The 19,021-nt window shown below is 56.8% G+C and overlaps 2 protein-coding genes and 1 long non-coding RNA gene across 3 annotated transcripts in view; 2 read left to right on the top strand and 1 right to left on the bottom strand.

Annotated features, from left to right (window-relative positions):
• The window catches only part of LOC144616913 (uncharacterized), a 56,060-nt gene that overhangs the window by 19,998 nt on the left and 17,041 nt on the right, over window positions 1-19,021 (bottom strand). Inside the window, exon 2 of the long non-coding RNA XR_013556769.2 lies at window positions 11,758-11,811. This is a non-coding gene — a long non-coding RNA (uncharacterized LOC144616913). The remainder of the gene's footprint in view (window positions 1-11,757; window positions 11,812-19,021) is intronic.
• LOC132694406 (aquaporin-2) lies at window positions 1,101-7,898 on the top strand. Its single transcript, XM_060657686.3, has 4 exons — window positions 1,101-3,527; window positions 6,316-6,480; window positions 6,891-6,971; window positions 7,689-7,898. Exons 1-4 carry the CDS (start codon window positions 3,168-3,170, stop codon window positions 7,896-7,898), a joined length of 816 nt encoding a protein of 271 aa, XP_060513669.1. The 5' UTR covers window positions 1,101-3,167.
• LOC132694405 (aquaporin-5) lies at window positions 14,592-18,978 on the top strand. The gene is made up of 4 exons (XM_060657684.3): window positions 14,592-15,724; window positions 16,793-16,957; window positions 17,352-17,435; window positions 18,215-18,978. Exons 1-4 carry the CDS (start codon window positions 14,963-14,965, stop codon window positions 18,398-18,400), a joined length of 1,197 nt encoding a protein of 398 aa, XP_060513667.1. The 5' UTR covers window positions 14,592-14,962; the 3' UTR covers window positions 18,401-18,978.

The raw sequence follows: 19,021 nt of genomic DNA on the forward strand, positions 1-19,021 counted from the left end.
TTTAATGTTTATCTTATTTATTTTTGACACACACACACACACACACACACACACACACACACACACAAACACAGAGTGTGAGTGGGGGAGGGGCAAAGAGAGGGAGACACAGAAGCAGACTCCAGGCTCTGAGCTGTCAGCACAGAGCTGGACACGGGGCTTGAACTCATAAACTGCAAGAGCATGACCTGAGCCAAAGTCGGATGCCTAGCCAAGTAAGCCACCCAGGCGCCCCTCAGCTCAGGTCTTGATCTCAGGGTCATGAGTTCAAGCCCCACATTGGGCTCCATGCTGGGCATGAAGCCTACTTTAAAAAAAATCAAAAAGAAATTTAGGAAAGTTGGACTCTGAATGTGAAGACATTTGGGGACTGTTTTAGCCAACTTGTTTTACCTCTCATTTCCTTTTTGATACATGCATTAGAGTGATTTTGACTTTAAAAAAAACCTGATATCTAAATAAATCTGAAAGACTTCCTTCATTACGTACAAAACAAAAATTGGTAAGAAAGCATTTGGGGGGGCAGTTTCCCTCACTGCTTTTTTTGAAAAATATTTTTTAAAGTTTATTTATCTTTTTGATAGACAGCGCAAGGAGGGGAGGGGTGGGGGGGACAGAGGATTGGAAGTGAGCTCTGAGCTGACAGCAGTGAGCCCAACACAGGGCTCAAACTCACAAACTGCAAGATCATAATCTGAGCCGAAGTCAGATGCTCAATCGACTGAGCCAGCCCGGGACCCCTTCCTTCACTGCTTTTGAAAATTATTTTTAACTGTGGCAAAACACACATAACATAAACCTTCCCATTCCAACCATCTATAAGTGCCAGATAAGTGGTGTTAATACAGACACATTATTGGGCAAAGCATCACCACAATTCATTTCCAAGAAAGATTTCTCTAATACTCATTAGTGGTGCATCAGACAGCTGATGGCACCTTGGAGCTCATAAGAAACGGAGTGGTGGTCACTGTAGATAAAATGCAGCACTCCCCTGGGGGAGGTCCGCTGCCCACCAGGAACCACAGCTTGAACCCCTCCCCCCCCCCCCCCCCGGCTTTGACAGGAACACCGTCCCCCTCCCCAGCTCACAAGGAATGCACTGCACAAGTAGCCCAGTCGTGGTTGGCGTCCAGTCTTGGGCCCAGACCAGAATGGGAGCAAGTCTCAGTCTCTCTGGACTTCAGGTTCTAATGTGTAAAGTGAGATCCATAGGCTAGATGACCTCCACGATCCCATTGGGTTCCAAATTTATGACTGTGACTGAATGGCCACACATGCACACACACACACACACACACACACACACATACACACAATACCTACATACATGTACACACACGTACATGCATACACACAAGCACACATAAATACATACACACACCTACACACGTGTACATATATACACGGATATGCACACGGATATACATACACACACATATAAACACACACGCGTGTATACCCACACATACACAAATTTGGTTGGGAATTAATGGGTTTACAGAGAGAAATGCACCTCTTCTGCATTTCTGGGGAGGGAAGAGATTATCACTTGATTAAATGAGGGGAGGTCCTGCCCAGAATCAAGGGTCATCAGGCCACTCCTTCTCTCTGTCCCTCAAGATCATAAACACCTCGACCAAAGAGGAGAGACCAGAAGGGGTGCATGGTCCATCTAAGGGGCTCCAGCCTGCATCTCCAATCCCTCCCAGACTTCTGTTCCTGGGACTGTGACCTGCCTGGGGACCCTCTGGACGGGAAGTAGAGCAGGGTCCGGAGCCAGTCTTCCTAACAGCACTCTGAGCCTGACCCTGCCTTTGGGTCCCCAGCAGAGGGAGCAGGGCCAGAGGGATTAGGGAAGAGCAGGGGAGTGGGCCCTAGGGACGCCCAGACCTAAAAGTCTCCTAGATCCCAGGCCAGAGCAGCAGTGACGGTGGGAGGTGGCATTGCCCAGATGCTGGGTTGAGTGGGCACCGAAGCCGAAGAGTCGCTTATCGATCATTGCAGCCTCCCTGAGCCTGCACAGCTCACTGCCCACAGAAACGTCCTGCCCGTGTGGCTTGGGTGGCTCTGAGCTCCAGGGGGTGCCTACAACCTGTCACAGCTTTTGGGACCCTGCCATGTGAGTTTTGGGAGACCTGTTCTCCTCCTCAGAGTCTAAATAATGCTCTGAATAATAGCTGATATTCACTGACAGCTTACCGTGGGCCAGGGCAGCTCTGAGCACTTCACATTATTTCACTTAATCCAAACCCCAACCCCGTGTAAGTTTATTACCCCTTGTTCACAGAGATGGACAAGAAAGGGTAAATCACAGAGATGGGGCAGGGTGATGCTGGAACGGAAGCCCAAAGCTTCCTCGGTCAACCCCAGGTTGACCCCAGTCCCCAGGGCCAGGGTCCTAATGCCACTGAAACCACTCCCTCCCTCTAGGCTATGGGAGCTGCTCTTTGGCTGGGGTTCCGGGGAGCAGGTAAAGCTGAATGACTTACGGGTAATTGACTGCAAGAAAGCGAGCACAGAAGAGACAAAACCTTTATGCCTTGGAAGGTTCATGTCACAAGCCAACCAGTTGTTTTCCATCCCCTTCAAGAGGGAATAATTGGAGGTTAACGACAGGAAGGACTTCCCAATCATGAGAAGGGGTAGCACTGACATCCTCTCTCATGGTCAGTTTTGGGAGAGGCTTTGTCCCTGCCTTGACCAACAGTTTGGGTCAGAGGGAGGGGGTTTGGCACAAGCCCCTGAGAGAATCCCCATTCACAGACCCAGTGGGGGTAGGGGAGGCCCTGGGGCAGCAGCCCTGGGGTAACCAGGGAACAAACACGGAAAAACCAGGGGACGTCAGTCCTTATCTGGAGCTCATTAATGGGGAACATTATTCAGCTGTGAAGGCCAAGATGGGGTGATAGGCATGCGGGTGGGCAGGGGTGGGGAGTGGGGGCAGGAGGCAGCCACAGCAGAGACAAGGTAATGGCCCAAACTCCACCTCTACCTCACGTGTCCGAATCCAGGATGGGAGAACCCTATAAATGCCCACAGCCCAGCCTCCCCAGAGACCCTGAGGGAGCAAGAGAGTGAGTGAGAGAGGGAAAGCACGCGAGAGAGCACTCCACAAGCTTCCTTCCACTCCGACTGCTGGGCCAGCCCCCGGAAGGCCTCACAGCATGTGGGAACTCCGGTCCATAGCCTTCTCCAGGGCGGTGTTTGCAGAGTTCCTGGCCACACTCCTCTTCGTCTTCTTTGGCCTCGGCTCGGCCCTCAACTGGCCAAAGGCTCTGCCCTCTGTGCTGCAGATCGCCATGGCCTTCGGCCTGGGTATCGGCACCCTGGTGCAGGCTCTGGGCCACGTCAGTGGGGCTCACATCAATCCTGCCGTGACTGTGGCCTGCCTAGTAGGCTGCCACGTCTCCTTTCTCCGAGCTGCCTTCTACGTGGCCGCCCAGCTGCTGGGGGCTGTGGCAGGGGCTGCTCTGCTCCATGAGATTACGCCACCAGACATCCGAGGGGACCTGGCTGTTAATGCAGTGAGTAGCCAGAACTTCACCCCTTCCGTAAGGGGCAGACCCTGGGGAGTCCCTCGTACAGGGTGAGATGGGAGGGACCAGATCTGGGTGAAGGTCTGGGTGGGGGGAGAGAGAGATGGAGGGAGGGAGGGAGAGATGCTGGAGCCAGGAACACTGGTGTCATAAGGGAGTCAGGGTGGAAGGAGCAGTAAGTTCAGAGCAGAGGCAGGATACAGGCAGGGTCTGCCGGCACCTTCTGCCCCGAGCCTCACCGAGGAAGAGAGCATCAGGGTTTCTGTTGACTCGATGCCTGCAATACAGTGAGGGCTGGGCTAGAACTCAGCAGAAGACGAGGTCCCAAAGCGGCTCTGCTTTCTGAACCGGGAGGAACCTCGGAGCGCTAGTCCCAAGGGTCTTCTTGAGGGAAGAAGGACCCGATGTTTCTTCGGCGTCTACCGTGCGTGAGCTTCATGGCAGGTACTCCTCACAGGCCCCATGGTGACACCTCACAACAGCCCTGCAAGGTAGGGATGCGTACATCTGTGGCTTAAAGATGTGGAAACCGAGGTTCAGAAAGGGGGGAGTGCCAGAGCCAGCCTTCAAACCCAGACTGAGCCATCAGCTAAGACTTGTTTAGCAAACAGGGAAACTGAGGCTCAGAGAAGGAAAAGGTGGGCCAAAAGTTTGTCAGTACCAGGGAAAGTACAAAAGTCAAGGGAAGGCTGAAGGGGCAAGGTCTCTCCAGACCCTGGAGAAGGTCCCCAGAGCCCGTGACTAACTGCTGATTACACGAACAGTGGTTATTTGGACACCTTAGGCACTTTGGGAGCTCAGGGGGAAGCCACAATCCCTCCCCCTCCACGTTCCCGCCCTCCGCCTCTCCTAGGTCTGTGCAGCGCCCCGGCACCTGAGGCCACAGGTGGGGGGGACATAGTCTATGTCCCCTCAATACACTTGTTGCTCCACGCACCCCCCCCCCCCATCCCCAGCCAGGGCAGCAAGTGCCTCTTTCGTGCCTCAATCTCTTGCCTTTCTTGGCCTGCTCTATCCCTGGGCCACTGGATAAAAGCTCTGATGTCTCCGAAGGGTCCTCCACAGTCTCCGTGGCCACCGCCTCCTTTGCACAGGTGGCCCCTTCTCACGTAAGGGGAAGAGGTGTCCCAGTTGGGGAATTTCTTTCTTTTTCAAAATGGAAAATATGATGAGGCTGGGGTCTCAGGGATGAGAAAAGGTCTGGGGAGGATCCCCCAAGTCACTGCTCAACATTAACATCTTGAGGAACTAGGGCGAACCCTGCCTGGCTGGAATGGGGCAGCAGTGGGGCTGGGTCGGCCTCAGGCTAGAGAGCTAGATGACCCCCAAGGCTGTTCCAGGTGTCCTCGGAGGTCACTGGAAAAGCCAGCTAGCCACCAGGAAGACATCACTGATGTGAACCTCTCCTGTGCCAGGCCGGATATCACCTACCTCTTGGTACAATGCTGTAAAATGAATTCTGTGATACCTCTACCCCAATTAGTAAGCTGAGGCTCAGCATTCAGTGACTCAAATCACAGAACTAGCTGGTGTCAGCACCTGCAAGTGGACACAGAGCCGTCTGACACCAAATCCACGTCTACACCTCTTCCTCAGAAAAGCCATTTAACAGCGAGAATGGGGCTGGGGCTCTGCCCTTGTCATTTCCAGTCCTCGCACAGTCTTCCAGCATCTGTTTTGTTATCCCATTTGACAGAAGGATGAACTGAGGCTGAAGGAAGTAGAGTCCTATGGCAAGTTACAGGCATCCAAAGTATCTGCCTTTGAAGCTCTTTTCGCTGGCCCCCACTAGAGGCTCTAACATTGGATGACACAGGGGGGACTGAGGTTAGACCCTAGAGACCCAAGGGGGCCGGCCCAATGGCTAGGGCCCAGGGGTGGAGGTTCAGGGCCCGGAGAGGGAGCGTGGGAGCTAAGAGCTGTCACAGTGCCAACAGGTGCAGTGCCCAGTGCTCTAAGGCAGGGTGTAGGACAGGATGACGAAACCAAGGGAGAAATCCAGTGCTGGGTGCGGCCCGGTTATGAAATTGCCTCTTTGCTCAGCCCCAAGTTCTCTCATTACCCAAGGCAGGGTCTACTGGGACCTTGGGCTCCCCACATGGGTGTGGAGGCATCATAGTATAGGGCACCAGCGCCCCCACCCCACCCTCCACAGAATGTGCAGGAAACAAATCCACGGGGCAAAACTGAGGTCTGAAACGCAGTATGAAGCAGGCAAGATCAAGGGGAACAGGCAAGGTTAAAGGAAAGAGTTGTACCCTGGGCTCACGGGGTGAGGGGATGCCCTAGGACCATCCCCAGACCCAAGTCCCAAGACCCTTGCTGGGGGCCCTGTGCAGGAAGAAAGACGACAGACCTCTTGTTACACCAGTATCTTAATGGCCTAGAGAGCAAGGAAGGCCCTTCTGTTACCTGCCCTAAAGCTTCCCACTGCAGTCAAAACCTCTTCCCTGTTGTTCAGGAAACAAATTCTAGACCTCAGCATCCTTTTCCTCTCACATCAGGCACACGACCACAGCCCCCAAGTCCAACGGGTATGGAGTCAGTTTTCTACCTCTGGCCTGGGAACCACAAGCCATCCTGGGATCCATCCCCCTGCCTTTGGGCCACAGTCCAGGAAAAAGCCATCATTCATTTGGGCTAAGGTGGCTGATAAGCCCAGGTGTTCCAGCCCCAGCCCAGAAGCCTCTCTGGAGCCTCAACTGCAGATGGGCAGGAGGAGGGAGCCAGAGTGGGGAGCCTGCTCAGCGCTCCCTTCCCCGCTCTCTTTCCCCAGCTCAACAACAACACGACAGCTGGCCAGGCCGTTACCGTGGAGCTTTTCCTGACCCTGCAGCTGGTGCTCTGCATCTTCGCTTCCACAGACGAGCGTCGCGGAGACAACCTGGGCACGCCTGCCCTCTCCATCGGTTTCTCTGTGACCCTGGGCCACCTCCTTGGGGTAGGTCATGGCCACTGCTTCCAGCCTCCCTGGAGGGACAGACATATAGACTTTTCCCCAAAGAAGCAGACACACAGACCACTCTGGAGATAGACACACAGAAACACCCCCCCCCAAAGTGACAGACACAAAGACCCCCCAGAGGGACTGATACACAGAACTCCCCAGAGGGACGGGCACGTGGCCACATCTCAGAAGCTTTGACTCCCAGACACCCCAAAGGAACAGGTCTCACTCTGGTCTCCAATGAATACAGAGCTCTGTAAATACATGGACTAATTGCCCATCCCGAGGGGGGGGGGGGTTCCCTTTCGATGGAGGCCAAGTACTGCAGAGGGGTGCAAGGACTCCCCGCACCACCCCCATCCTCTCCCTTTCCTTTCTTCTCTGACCCCCGCCTCCCATTCTAGATCTACTATACTGGCTGCTCCATGAATCCCGCCCGCTCCCTGGCTCCTGCTGTTGTCACCGGCAAGTTTGATGACCACTGGGTAATGGCCGAAACCTCCCTCCCTGCCTTCCCTTTCCCGAAGAACCCCATCTCAGCGAGGGCTGGAATAGAGTGGGCTCACAGCTCAGTAAACCCTTGGCACGCCTCCCCTCCTCCTGGGGGAGCAGTGGGTTCCTCCCTCCGGTGTGATGCCCAAGACTTAGTTTCCACATCTGCAGGTGAGGATAGCAGCAGTTGTTAACCTCATAGGCTTTTGGGAAGAGTTAAGCGAAGTTACTTAAGTGAGGTGTGAAACAGCTCCGCACAGGGCACCGCAAGCTCCACAAGTGGTCATACTGATACCAGCTACACACGTGTATTTTTATTATTTAGGCTTACCTAGGGCTAGTATGTGCCAGGCCTCGTTCTAGGTGCTTTGCAAATACTAACTGCTCTAGTTTTCACGGCCACCCTAGGAGGTAGGCATTCTTACCATGCATGGAAACTGAGGCACACAACAGTCCGCTTGGAATTCGCACCTCGAACCTCCCCCTGAGCCGTCCTCCCCAACAGCTGCAGCTGTCATTACCAAGCCAATCCGCCGATGACTGCATTAATCGCGCGGGAGACACCCCCCCAACACACACACCTTTCAACACGAAGTTGGGGTGGGGAGCGCGTCTCGAGGCTGAAGGGCGCGGCGGAGTCGGGGCTCGGCCCCACCGTGCCCACCGTGCCCACTGTCCCCCGCGCCGACCGTCCTCTCTGCCCGCCCCAGGTCTTCTGGATCGGACCCCTGGTGGGCGCCATCCTGGGCTCCCTGCTCTACAACTACGTCCTGTTCCCGCCGGCCAAGAGCCTGGCGGAGCGCCTGGCCGTGCTCAAGGGGCTGGAGCCCGACGCCGACTGGGAGGAGCGCGAGGTGCGGCGGCGGCAGTCGGTGGAGCTGCACTCGCCGCAGAGCCTCCCGCGGGGCAGCAAGGCCTGAGCGCGCCGCCCGCCCGGCCCCGAGGCACCCCCGCCCCGGCTCGGGGGAGCGCCGAATGACTGCCTGCGGGCCGCCCGCCCCGCCCCTCCTCTCCCCAGGTCCGCAGCCGGCCCCGGTACCGAGCAGCCGCTGCCGGGGCTGCGGGGTGGCGGTGAGCCCGGCAGCCCTTCCTCCCCCTCCCCCGCCCCCCCCCCCCCCCACGCCTGTCCCCAGGCTGCAGGCAGCGAGTAGTCGACCTCTGGCCCCTTGCAGGGAGCTGGACGCTTGGGGACGGAAGGCCGGCAGGCAAAGGGAGGCTGTGGAGGGGCCGACACGGGTACTGCTGGGGAGGCGGGTCTGGGAATGGCGCGTCAGGTCTTGCTAGTGGGCAAGTGTGAGTGCCTCTCTGTCCCCAAGTGCACGGTTGTGCACGCTCCTGAGTGTGAGCGGCTGTGCCTGTGTTGGTGCAAGTGTACTGGGTGGCAACCTCTCACTCCCCTCTGGACCCCTTCCTCCCCCACCCGCAATAAATCCACTTCTTCTGCAGTCTGATCACCCGCAGGAGCTCTAAGAGAGTGCTCCCCAGGAGAGGGGAAGGGGAAGGTCCAGAGGCCACTGTAAGAGGGCTGAAGGGAGGGGAGGGCCCTGGTTGCCAACCCCTACCCTGCCTCTCGTGGAAAATTCCCCTGGGCTGCAGCGCTGGGCCCCAAGATTTGCCAACATCCACTGCTAGAGACAGAAATATCAACCAGAGAATGGCTCCCCTAGAAGTGGCCTCTGGAAAAAGGCAGGGTTGGGTGGCCAAGGATGGCCCGAGGGAAGACCTCTTCGGAGAAGGAAGCGGGCGTATGTGTGCGCATGCCTGTATGTGTGTGTACATCCCCCACATGCGTGCATGAGACCCCCGTCTCCAGGGGTCTCCAGCCCCGGAGATTAGCCTGTGGCAGAGAAAACAAAAGCCCTCTGTGGGCCCCTGGCCTTTGTCTTGGGGAGAGGAGATTTGCAACCAGACACTTGGTGAAAGGAGACACTGTTTCGCAAGTGAGCCCTCTCTCCCAGCACGCTCTAGCTCCTCGATGGCTGGCTGGGCAAGGCATTCAGGCCCCAGATCACAGGCGCCCTCCCCAGGCACTGCTCTTCCTCCCCAGGAACCTCTCTTCTCTTCCCCCCCTTAAGTTTCCACCATAGGACAGTTACTGGGGGGAGAGCAGCCTAGCACTGACAGGACCACGGAAGGGAAATGACCTGTCCAGGCAGAGGTGGGTCTGTGTCTAGAGCCTGGGCTTCTAAATTTCCAGGCCAGTGCAATGGTTCTCAAATGAGATTAACTGGGATTAAGTGAGATGATGCATGTAAAGATGCTGTGTGAACTGTAATTCCTCATACCATTAGCACGCATTATTGAGATTATTTCATTATTTCCGCTTCCTGCGGGGAGAATACGGAAGGGGCCCGATCCTCGGCCTCTTGTACCTTCTTTAGTTGGCGGTCAGTGCCAAGGAAAGCCCTGGGAGCCCAGGCAGAAGGAGGTGGGCTTGGGGCTGGCCCCCTCCCCGTCCAGCCTCTTAACTCTCCTGACCCTGAGCACCCCCTGCCTGTTCTCCCATTTTCTTCCTTCCACCACTCAGTCCATCCATTCTCTCCCTCCCTTTCCAGCCTGCTGCAAAGCTAACCTAAGAGTCGAATCTTCAGCCCCCTTTTCCATGCACTGTTGCCTCCATGCTTTCAAGGCTTTTATCTGTGTCTGTCCCACAGGGCACCAAGCACCCACTGTGCACCAGAGTCTCCAGCCCCTTCCTGACCTCCACTCCCTTCTGAGATGGACTGGGTATGAGGAACATCTGTGTGACTGTGACCACATCCTCATCTATGCTTTTCTTTCTCTTTTCCTCGACCAAAGCTCCCTTTGGGGTCACAAAAAGGCTGCCCTGGGCCACAGGTGCTATGAAGATGATTGTTCCAAACCCCAGACAGCTGGTGACAGCCACCTGGCTCACTACTCACTACCAGGGGAGGGGTTATATCAGAGACTAAAGAGCTAACCTCCAGGGCTGTACTCGTGGTAGCTGAGTGTCCTTGCTCCGGACATTCAAAGGCAGTAAGGCACTGAGCTGTGAGCCAAGCCTGAACGTGTCTCGGGCACCTCATCCCCACTCTACCTCACCCCAGCAGATCCCCCCGGAAGTTGCCAAGAATTTCTATGTCTATTCCACTTCCTGGATTGCACCTCCCCTAGAGCCAGATGTGACATCCCCACAAATTCCTGTCCTGATTGCTCAGATCGGGGTCACTAAGGTCAGAGGTCGAAGCAGGACTCAAAGTGATGAGGATGGAGGGGACCCGATGCCAACTGACCATCTCCTGTGTCCCAACCAGTTTGTTGGGTGTGTTATATGCACTGGCTCATCTATTCCTCTTAAAACTTCAGGTGGGTTAGAGAAGGACAATGACTTCCAGCTATGCGGGCTTTTAACATTTCCGGCACAATCCCTATCATCTCCTGTGATTATCTCCCAACCCTGTGAGACAGGCGGAACAAATATCGTTCTTCCCATTCTATAGATTAAGGAACTGCATTTCAGAGACTGGTCTAAAGTCACACAGCTGAATGTAGTGGAGCCAAGGCTTGAACTCAGGCCTTCTTATTCAAAAGCCCATGGTCTGTCCCTGCAGAACTCACAGGAGACCAGGTCTGGTCTGAGGCAAGTCCTGGTTCCCTCTTGGGAGCCCCTGAGCCTGTCCAAGCCCAGCCCTCTGTCTTGTGATGGACACGATCTCTTGGGGACGGCCACAGCAGGGTAGGGAGTAAAGGACAAAGAACACCAGGCTGGTTTCTGCCCTTGAAAAGCTCCCAGGCCGGAGGAGGATGGAGGTCAGACACACTCAGAACCAGACAGAGGCAGGGCACCATGGAGGCAGGTGGCTAGGCTTCCAGGTCCTTGAGCTGGGGACAGAGAGGGCTTTGAGCTAAAGGGAAAATGTGGCTGACCACCAGGTCCCAGAAGCACCCATTCCCACATCCTCACTTTGTGCCTGCAAAATGTTGCCTTGATGTTGTCTTGTATCTTTAAGCTGTGATTCTGTATATATGCAGTGCCTCCCAGGCAAGACTGTAAGCCCTTTGGGGGCAGGGCTCCTTCCGGCTCTTGGATGGTATTCTCCTATCTATCTTCCCTCCTCTGTCTTGTCTGGCACAGTGCACTGTAAATAGTAAGCACTCAATAAATGCTCATTTGCCAATAAGTGCTATTTCTTCCACAACTTAGAAATGGTCAATATCGTCCAAAGTGCCAGAAGACAGACTGGCGTCTCTCACGTGTCATGAGCTCCCCAGAGCTGCTGTTAGGTATGGTCCAGAAGGAATTTCAATGCTGAATAAGCAACTCAACTAAGGTAGCCTGTGGTGGCAAATTCCCACAGCCAACCTGGCCAAAATGGGCACCCTGGGCTTTGTGACCCAGGTGGCACCATGGAGAGAGCACCGAGATATGGGCAAACTGTGTGTCCTTCAGAGAGAGCAAAGAACGGTCCCCTTTGGTCTCCTCGTGCTGGCTGTAGCACCATGTCGGAAAGTCAGGACAGGGAGCTCCATGGTCTGGGACAACACCTAATACTCAACATGTCCGAAACTGACCTGCTCTGCTCCCCAGACCTGCTCCTCTCACCGTCCTCCCCATCTCAACAGATACATCTCTGTCTTTGAGCTGCACAGGCCAAAAAGCTCCAGTCACCTTGACTCCTTGTTCTCATATGCCACACGGGCTCCATCAGGGGTTCCAGTCAGTGCTGCCTTTTTGAGGGATCCAGAATCCCATCACTTGCCTTCAGTACCTCCACTCAGGTCCAGGGCACTGTCACCTCTCCCTGGATAGGAGCCTACCTGCTTTTATTCCTGTCCCTCTGGTCTCTTCTCAACACAACAGCAAAGGAGTTGCTGTTAAAAAAAAAAAAAAAAAAAAAAAAGTTAAAAAACTTTGTCAGACCACCTGGGTGGCTCAGTCAGCTAGGCGTCCGACTTCAGCTCAGGTCATGATCTCACAGTTCGTGAGTTCGAGCCCCACACGGGACTCTGCACTGACGATGCAAAGCCTGCTTCAGGTCCTTTGTCTCCCTCCCTCTCTCTCTGCCCCTCCCCTGCTCCCTCTCTCTCTCTTAGAAATAAACATTAAAAAAAAAAAAAAAAAAACCCACTTTGTCAGACCATACCAGTCCTCAGCTCAGTGACTTCTTCCTTCTCTCCAGTGAGGCCTGCAGGCCTTTTGGTGGTGCACGGGTCTGCCCCCCTCCGCCACCTCTGTCTTCACCTCCTTATGCTCTTCTGGTGTTCTCTCTGCTCCAGTAACCCTGGCTGTTCCCTCTGCCTGGAATGTTCTTCTCCCAGATATATGCCTGGATCTCCCCCTCTCCTCTTTCAAGTGCTTGCTCAGATGTCAGCCTCTCAATAAGACCTACACTGACACCCCATTGAAAATTTCAAGAAACCTTCACTCCCATCCCAGCCTGCCCAGCCCCCTTACCATATTCTGTGCTTCCATAGCACTTACCAGATTTTATCACACTAATTTACATGTGTCCACTGTTTATCGTCTGTCTCCTTTCACTAGAATGTTCGCTCCCCCAGGCAGTCAGGTAGTCTGCTAGCTCTTGGCTATATCCCTAGTGCTTAGAACAGTGCCTGCTAAACAGCGACTGCTCAGTAAGCCCTTGTGGAATGAATGAATGATTCTTCTCAACGCTGGGGAGTGGGTGGGGCCCCAGGGGCATATCTGCTGCCAGTTACCCTACCATTTCTACCTGTTCCAGGGAATACAGGGGTCCCTATATCGGGAGAGGAGGGAAGGGAGCTCTCCCTGAGAGATTCTAACTCTCCCTGCCGCACACGGGGAGATCTATTTCCCAGCCCAGAGAGGTCGCGGAAAGCATTCCTCTGGGGCTGGCAAGGCAGGGCCCAAGTTCTCAGGGCAAAGACAATTCCAGGACCTAGTAGCTAGAGTAGTTTCTCGTGACAACCTTGGAACAGAGCAACCCTGATGTTTGGAGAGAGACGGATGGACCTCAGGCACAGGCCTTGGAAACGTGACCAGTTGTGCCCTCTGAGGCCTGGGGTGGGGGGTGGGGGGTCATCGGGGTCATTTTTCCAGTCTGGGACAGGCCTGCCCTCAGCCCCAAACCCAGGTGAAAATCCAGGGCACAGCTGCTATGCTCTTCCAGGGGCAGGGCTCCAGGACCCATGGCAGAAAGGACAGACAGACCTCTGCCTTCAGAGGAGAGAAGTGGAGGAGGAGCTGCTCTGGGAGGAAACACGGAACTGAGGAGGAACAATAGCGGGGTTTCTTTGGTCCCTGTTTTCTTTGGCCTCTTAGCTGCCACGGAACCCAGAGCCCGCTCCTCCAGGTCTTTGGCTTTCCTCCGGGCCCCTCCCCCTCGTCCCCGCTGGACAGACTACCAGAAGGGTACCTGTTTTCTCCTTCTGCTGCACCCTCTGCATAGCTCCACATGGAGCCCTCGGGGGACTTGGAAAATTATAGTCACATACACACACAACATGAGGAAACTCTACTGAGCCTTACTCAGTACCGGGCACTGGGCTGAGTGCTTCCCAAGGACGCCTGGTAGTAGCAGATGGTGGAGTCTTTAGTGGAACTCCTCTCCAAGGATCCTGGGGGTGGGCCCTTGCCCCTCCTCCAAACCCTGGAGGGCCCTCCAGCCTCATTCCCTACGTGCCTAACCTGAGACTGGGAAGAGGGAGGGGTGAGAGGGCCGGTGGAGAGCAGCTGGGAGCTCAGGGAGAAGGGAGAAGGACAGGAGGATGGGGGTGGGAGCTGGAAGAAAGTGTCACCCAGTCCAGGGATGAGAGGGCTGGAAAAGACCACATGTAATAGAGATGGACATGGAAATTGAGGTAGAGACAGAAACAAAGAAAGTCACAAATTAAAAGGCAAAGGGAAATGAAACAGAAGAGATAGAAACAGAGGTGAAGAGAGACTGAGCCAGAGCCTAAGGCTAAGACTGTAAAAGGAAAGAAGAAGGGGGAAAGAAGGAAAACTGGAAGGAGAAAGACAGAGAGAGAGCCTAAGAGGCAGAGACTCAAACGAGACACAGGGACAAAGAGATCATGAGGCAGACTGAGACACAGACGGAGAGAGGAAGAGACTGCCAGAGGGAGAAGGGCAGATGGAGAGACTGAAGAGACAGACAAGAAGTCTGAAAGAGAGAGACAGGTTTTGGAGGGAGAGACCGAAGGAGAAAAAGAGCAGAGCAGAGATTGCAAGAGGGAGAGGAATCAAGACTGAGTGAGGGTTTCAAGGAAGAGAAGACCAAGAAGACAGAAAGGAGGAGGTGAGCAGCAGAGGAGAGGGAAAACCTGGGATCCAGAGTAGGGGACTCCAGGAGGAAGGCAGGAGAGGCCAAGACCAGGCGCAGGAGGTCGGTGGTGCGCCAGCACCCCCCACCCCTAGTTCCAGGGGCTCGTCTCTGACCCAAAGCAAAACCGAAGCCGGTCATGCTCCCTCCCGTCCCATGGACAAAGTGAACTCCCAGCCGCCACCCTCTTCGGGACTCACTGGAATCCCGAGTTCTGCACCCCCGGAGGGGCTGGCAGGGCTGCCCAGGAGAGGGCGCCTCCTGGGGCTACCGGGCGTCGAGGACTGCCGAGCGCAGGACAGGCTGGCACTGTGCCCGCTTTTCCCAAAACGCCCCCGCTCCAACCCGGGAAGCCAGCCTGGCCTGGCCTGGCCAGGGAGAGGCCCACGACGGCCGGACCGCCCCGCACGGCCCAGCCCGGCCACCCGCCCCCGCCATCGCCGGGCAGGGAGCTGAGTGGAGCTGCCCTCTGGGGAATCGCATCATTCCAGCCCTGCCGGGAGTGAGGCCGGGTCAGGATGCCCGGGTCACAGGAGGAAAAGGAGGAGCTGGACCCAGGACCCGAGGAGAAGAAAAGGGGAAGACCAAGGACGGAGATAGAAGGTCAGCGGAGGTAGACGGCCCGAGAACAGTCGGCCCGGCGAGGCCGGAACCGGAGAAGTCTCACAGGGAGCCGGCACAAGCAGCGCGGAGGAGAGCGCAGGAGCCGCCCGGGGCGCACCATGCGCGGGTCCCCAGCCACCCGGCCGGTCTACACGGCCGCCTGGGTCACGTGGCCCGGGCGGGTCCGCTGCGGCCCCGGCGGGGGGGCGGGCGCCGGGCCGGGGGCTCGCCGGGCCCGGGGCAGCGGCGAGCCGGCGGTGGCCGCCAGGTTCCCTCCCTGCGCGCCGCGCTGCGCCCCGGGCGTGGGAGCCGCCCACTGCTCCCCCGCGCGCGCCCCCCCGCCGCAGGGCGCCCGCCCTCTATATAGCGCGCCCCTGCCGGGTCCGTGCCAGGCCGCTAGCCACGCAGTGGGCGCCGCAGAGCGCGCCGCGTCCGGGAGCCAGCCCCCCGCCCCCTGCGCCGCAGCCCCGACGGGCGTCCCCCGCCGCGGCCGCCGCCGCCAGGCCCCCGCGGCCACCATGAAGAAAGAGGTGTGCTCCGTGGCCTTCCTCAAGGCCGTGTTCGCGGAGTTCCTGGCCACCCTCATCTTCGTCTTCTTCGGCCTTGGCTCGGCCCTCAAGTGGCCGTCGGCGCTGCCCAGCATCCTGCAGATCTCGCTGGCCTTCGGCCTGGCCATAGGCACCCTGGCCCAGGCCCTGGGACCCGTGAGCGGAGGCCACATCAACCCCGCCATCACCCTGGCCCTCCTAGTGGGCAACCAGATCTCCCTGCTCCGGGCTGTCTTCTATGTGGTGGCCCAGCTGGTGGGTGCCATTGCCGGGGCCGGCATCCTCTATGGGCTGGCACCAATCAATGCCCGTGGCAATCTGGCCATCAACGCGGTGAGTGACCACGGGGCTAGGGTGGGGCAGGGACCCTGGGGTGGGCTCCTGACCAGGGCCGTAGAGCCCATCTTGAGGGTGGGTGCCACAGAATGAGCCACTTACACCCTTGCCAGGAAGGGCAGAAAGATGAGTCTCCAGGCTGGTGTGTTTCCCTGTTCAGCCTCCCTGGTTCATGCCCCCTTCCCCTGCCCACTCCCCTCCTGCAGCTCTTCCCGTGAAGCCTCTCCTGTTGCCTGTTGTCCCTCCTTTCTTGCCGGAAACTTCCGGCTTTCTCGTGTCTCAAACCGGAGTTTTGCCTTCCCCTTGGGACCTTCCCTGCTCCTGTCCCACTCCTTATTGTAGTGGTTTTGTGGAACCATCAGAAAGAGATGGGTTGTAATCCTGGCTTTGGGTGCCCCTGGCTCCTCTGGGTCTCATTTTTCTCAGCCATTACATGGGGGTGGTCATAACCCACCACAGCAGGTGCCAAGGGGATTACATTTAGAATCCATGCTTGGGAAGCCCCTAATGTGGTGTCACTGCGTAGGGTCTGTTGAATATGGGCTCCTGCTCCCGGTCCCTGCCTCCACCCCCTCCCATAGCCCCAGATTCAGTCCCCATGTCCCATGCAAACTGGGTTCATTAATCAAACACAGAGGAGGATTTTCTCGACCATTGTCAAACTGTGAGTCAGCCCCACCGGAGAGACGGGTTTGAGGCTGGCACTGGCAGCGGGTCAGACACGGGCGGGAGGCAGGCAGGGGGTGCAGTCGGCAAACTGGGTAGCTGCCCACAGGAGGGAGGGTAAATGCCAGCTTGTGGGGGTTGGGACTGGGCAGAACCGTTGGCAGGACCTTGTCCAAGAAAGGCTCCCCTCACACTCTGCTCCTCCGCCACAGGCCTGTGCCCTAAGCTTTGCACACCCCACGAAGTATATAATCTCTTCAGCAAATGACCTCTCCGTGTGCAAGGCTTGGCTTCCAGGTGCCCTGGCTGTCCGTGTCCGTGGAGGCGAAAAGTGCCATCCCCCAAGCCGCTGGCCATAGAGCTAGAAGGCAGATGTTCTAACCCACCCTCCCCTTTCAGCTCAACAACAACACAACACAGGGTCAAGCTATGGTGGTGGAGCTGATTCTGACTTTCCAGCTGGCGCTCTGCGTCTTCTCCTCCACGGACTCCCGCCGCACCAGTCCTGTGGGCTCTCCAGCCCTGTCCATCGGCCTGTCTGTCACACTGGGCCATCTCGTGGGGGTGAGCAATGCTGCCACTTGGCTGGAGTTGTGCGGAGCCCCTCAGGCAAATAATAGGGCCCTCGCGCAACATCCCAGCAGTTAAGGCCTAGAGTGGGGCGGCCGTACCCTGTCCCAGGCTGGACGCCCCCAAATCTTCTCTAGCCTGAGGAAAGATGGGAGTAAGTGGGAGTTGGGGTGGAGGCAGGAAATCAAGTCCAAGCACAGGACTTGAGCAGAAAGAGTGGCGCATAGGGAGGGACCTGTGGAGGGAGAGGTCACCAGCCTAGGAACCAGGAGACTTGAGTCAGAGACCTGGTTGAGCCCCTGAACTTCTGGGTGACCCTGGGAGAGACCAGGCCTTTAGGAGTGGACAAGCATGTTGCCCTCCTCACCACCTGCCTCTCTCTGTCCAGATCTACTTCACTGGCTGCTCCATGAACCCAGCCCGCTCTTTCGGCCCTGCAGTGGTCATGAAGCGCTTCAGCCCCGCTCACTGGGTGAGTCTGGGCCCTCCCCTGGCTCCCTGGCAATGAGAGCCTGAAAACCTGGCCAGGAGCTCCCAGGACTGTCTGGATGCTGTGGGCCCAGAGCTTGGGGGTGGCCCTGGGAGGTGTGGCTGGAGAAAGGACGGGATACAGAAGGGGATGGGATGCAGCCAGCACAAGGACCGGGGTAGCGTGGGGACTATGTGTGTCTGTCCCTCTAGGGAGGGGAAGTTCTGTTCCTCTGTGTTGATCTCTGAGGATTTTGTGTTTGTCCTTCTGGGGTGGGGCATGGAAGGTGGCATATCTGTGTGTCTGTCCTCTCTGATGTTTTATTTATCTGCTCCTGTTGAGGGGTTGGGAGGGTCTTCCCTCCTGTGGGCCTGTCCCTCTGGACAATCTATCTGAGAACTCACATTCCCTCTCTTCAGGGTCTCTCTCCCTATGTGGAAGCGAGAGTTCTGTTGTCTCTCCGAGGATCTATATGTCTGTTTCCTCTGAAGGGTCATTTGTCTCTCTTTAGGGTGAGGTTGGGGGGGGGGTGCTGTCCTTCTGGGGATCTGTCTCCTTTGAGGATCTGAGTGTCTGTGGTCCATGTCCCTGTCCCTGGAGAATAGGGTATCAGCGTATCTGTTCCTGAGTCAGGAGACAGTCTCTCGCTCTGGAGGTCTGGAACTCTGTACATCCATCTTCTCTGAGGGCCCATGGGTCTGTCCTCTGCAGGGGGAGCTGTGGGTCTCTGAGGCCTGAGACTCAGCTCCCTGATGCTGCCCTTCCCCCCCCCCCCCCGCCAGGTTTTCTGGGTAGGGCCCATTGTGGGGGCCATCCTGGCTGCCATCCTCTACTTCTACCTGCTCTTCCCCAACTCCCTGAGCCTGAGCGAGCGCGTGGCCATCGTCAAGGGCACGTATGAGCCTGAGGAGGACTGGGAGGAACAGCGAGAGGAGCGAAAGAAGACCATGGAGCTGACCGCCCGCTGACCAGTGTCAGGCACGGGCCAGACCCTCAGCCCCTGAACCTCAGGGGAAAAAAAAATATATATATATATATATATATATATATATATATGACAGCAAAGCTTCCTTCCCCCACCGCTGGGTCCTCTGGGCTGGGTTGGAGGTGCTGGCTCCCCCAGCTTCACAGTTAGGGATGGGAGCAGGAACCCATGATGGGACTCGGGCAGGGGCAGGGGCCAGGGACTGGGGACTGATGGGGAAGGGTCTCTCTGGGACAGGGCAGACTGCTGCCCTGAGGTCAGACCTCAGAGACTGTGAAAGTACCACCAAGCTTACAGGCTGCCCCGGAGCCAGGCCAGGAAGAGGGGGGCTGGCCTGCAGTGTGCAAGCCCCCACCCTCCTCCACCCCTCCTCAAGAACCGGAGGGGTCCTAGTCCCTAAGACAGCAAAGGCCACCCCTCCCCAGATTGCCTTAGGAGGGAGACAGACCGGTTCATTAAATGCTGCCTTATTTATTTCTGCTCAAGAATGCACGGGGCAGGGCTGCTGGTGTTTGGGGTAGGGGCTTCCCAATAAACCACTGATGTTGATATTCTCCCTCATCTCTCCCCAGAGCCTCTCTTTGGGACACCTCTGTCCCTCTGG

Source organism: Panthera onca, chromosome B4, assembly GCF_046562875.1.
Source record: "Panthera onca isolate mPanOnc1 chromosome B4, mPanOnc1 haplotype 2, whole genome shotgun sequence".
Lineage (NCBI taxonomy): Eukaryota > Metazoa > Chordata > Mammalia > Carnivora > Felidae > Panthera > Panthera onca.

Coding starts and splice junctions, on each gene's coding strand:
- LOC132694406 (XM_060657686.3), top strand. CDS start 3,168: ATGTGGGAACTCCGGTCCATAGCCTTCTCCAGGGCGGTGTTTGCAGAG. Junction 3,528..6,315: donor GGGACCTGGCTGTTAATGCA/GTGAGTAGCCAG, acceptor CTCTTTCCCCAG/CTCAACAACAACACGACAGC. Junction 6,481..6,890: donor CCCTGGGCCACCTCCTTGGG/GTAGGTCATGGC, acceptor CTCCCATTCTAG/ATCTACTATACTGGCTGCTC.
- LOC132694405 (XM_060657684.3), top strand. CDS start 14,963: ATGCGCGGGTCCCCAGCCACCCGGCCGGTCTACACGGCCGCCTGGGTC. Junction 15,725..16,792: donor GCAATCTGGCCATCAACGCG/GTGAGTGACCAC, acceptor CTCCCCTTTCAG/CTCAACAACAACACAACACA. Junction 17,436..18,214: donor GCTTCAGCCCCGCTCACTGG/GTGAGTCTGGGC, acceptor CCCCCCCGCCAG/GTTTTCTGGGTAGGGCCCAT.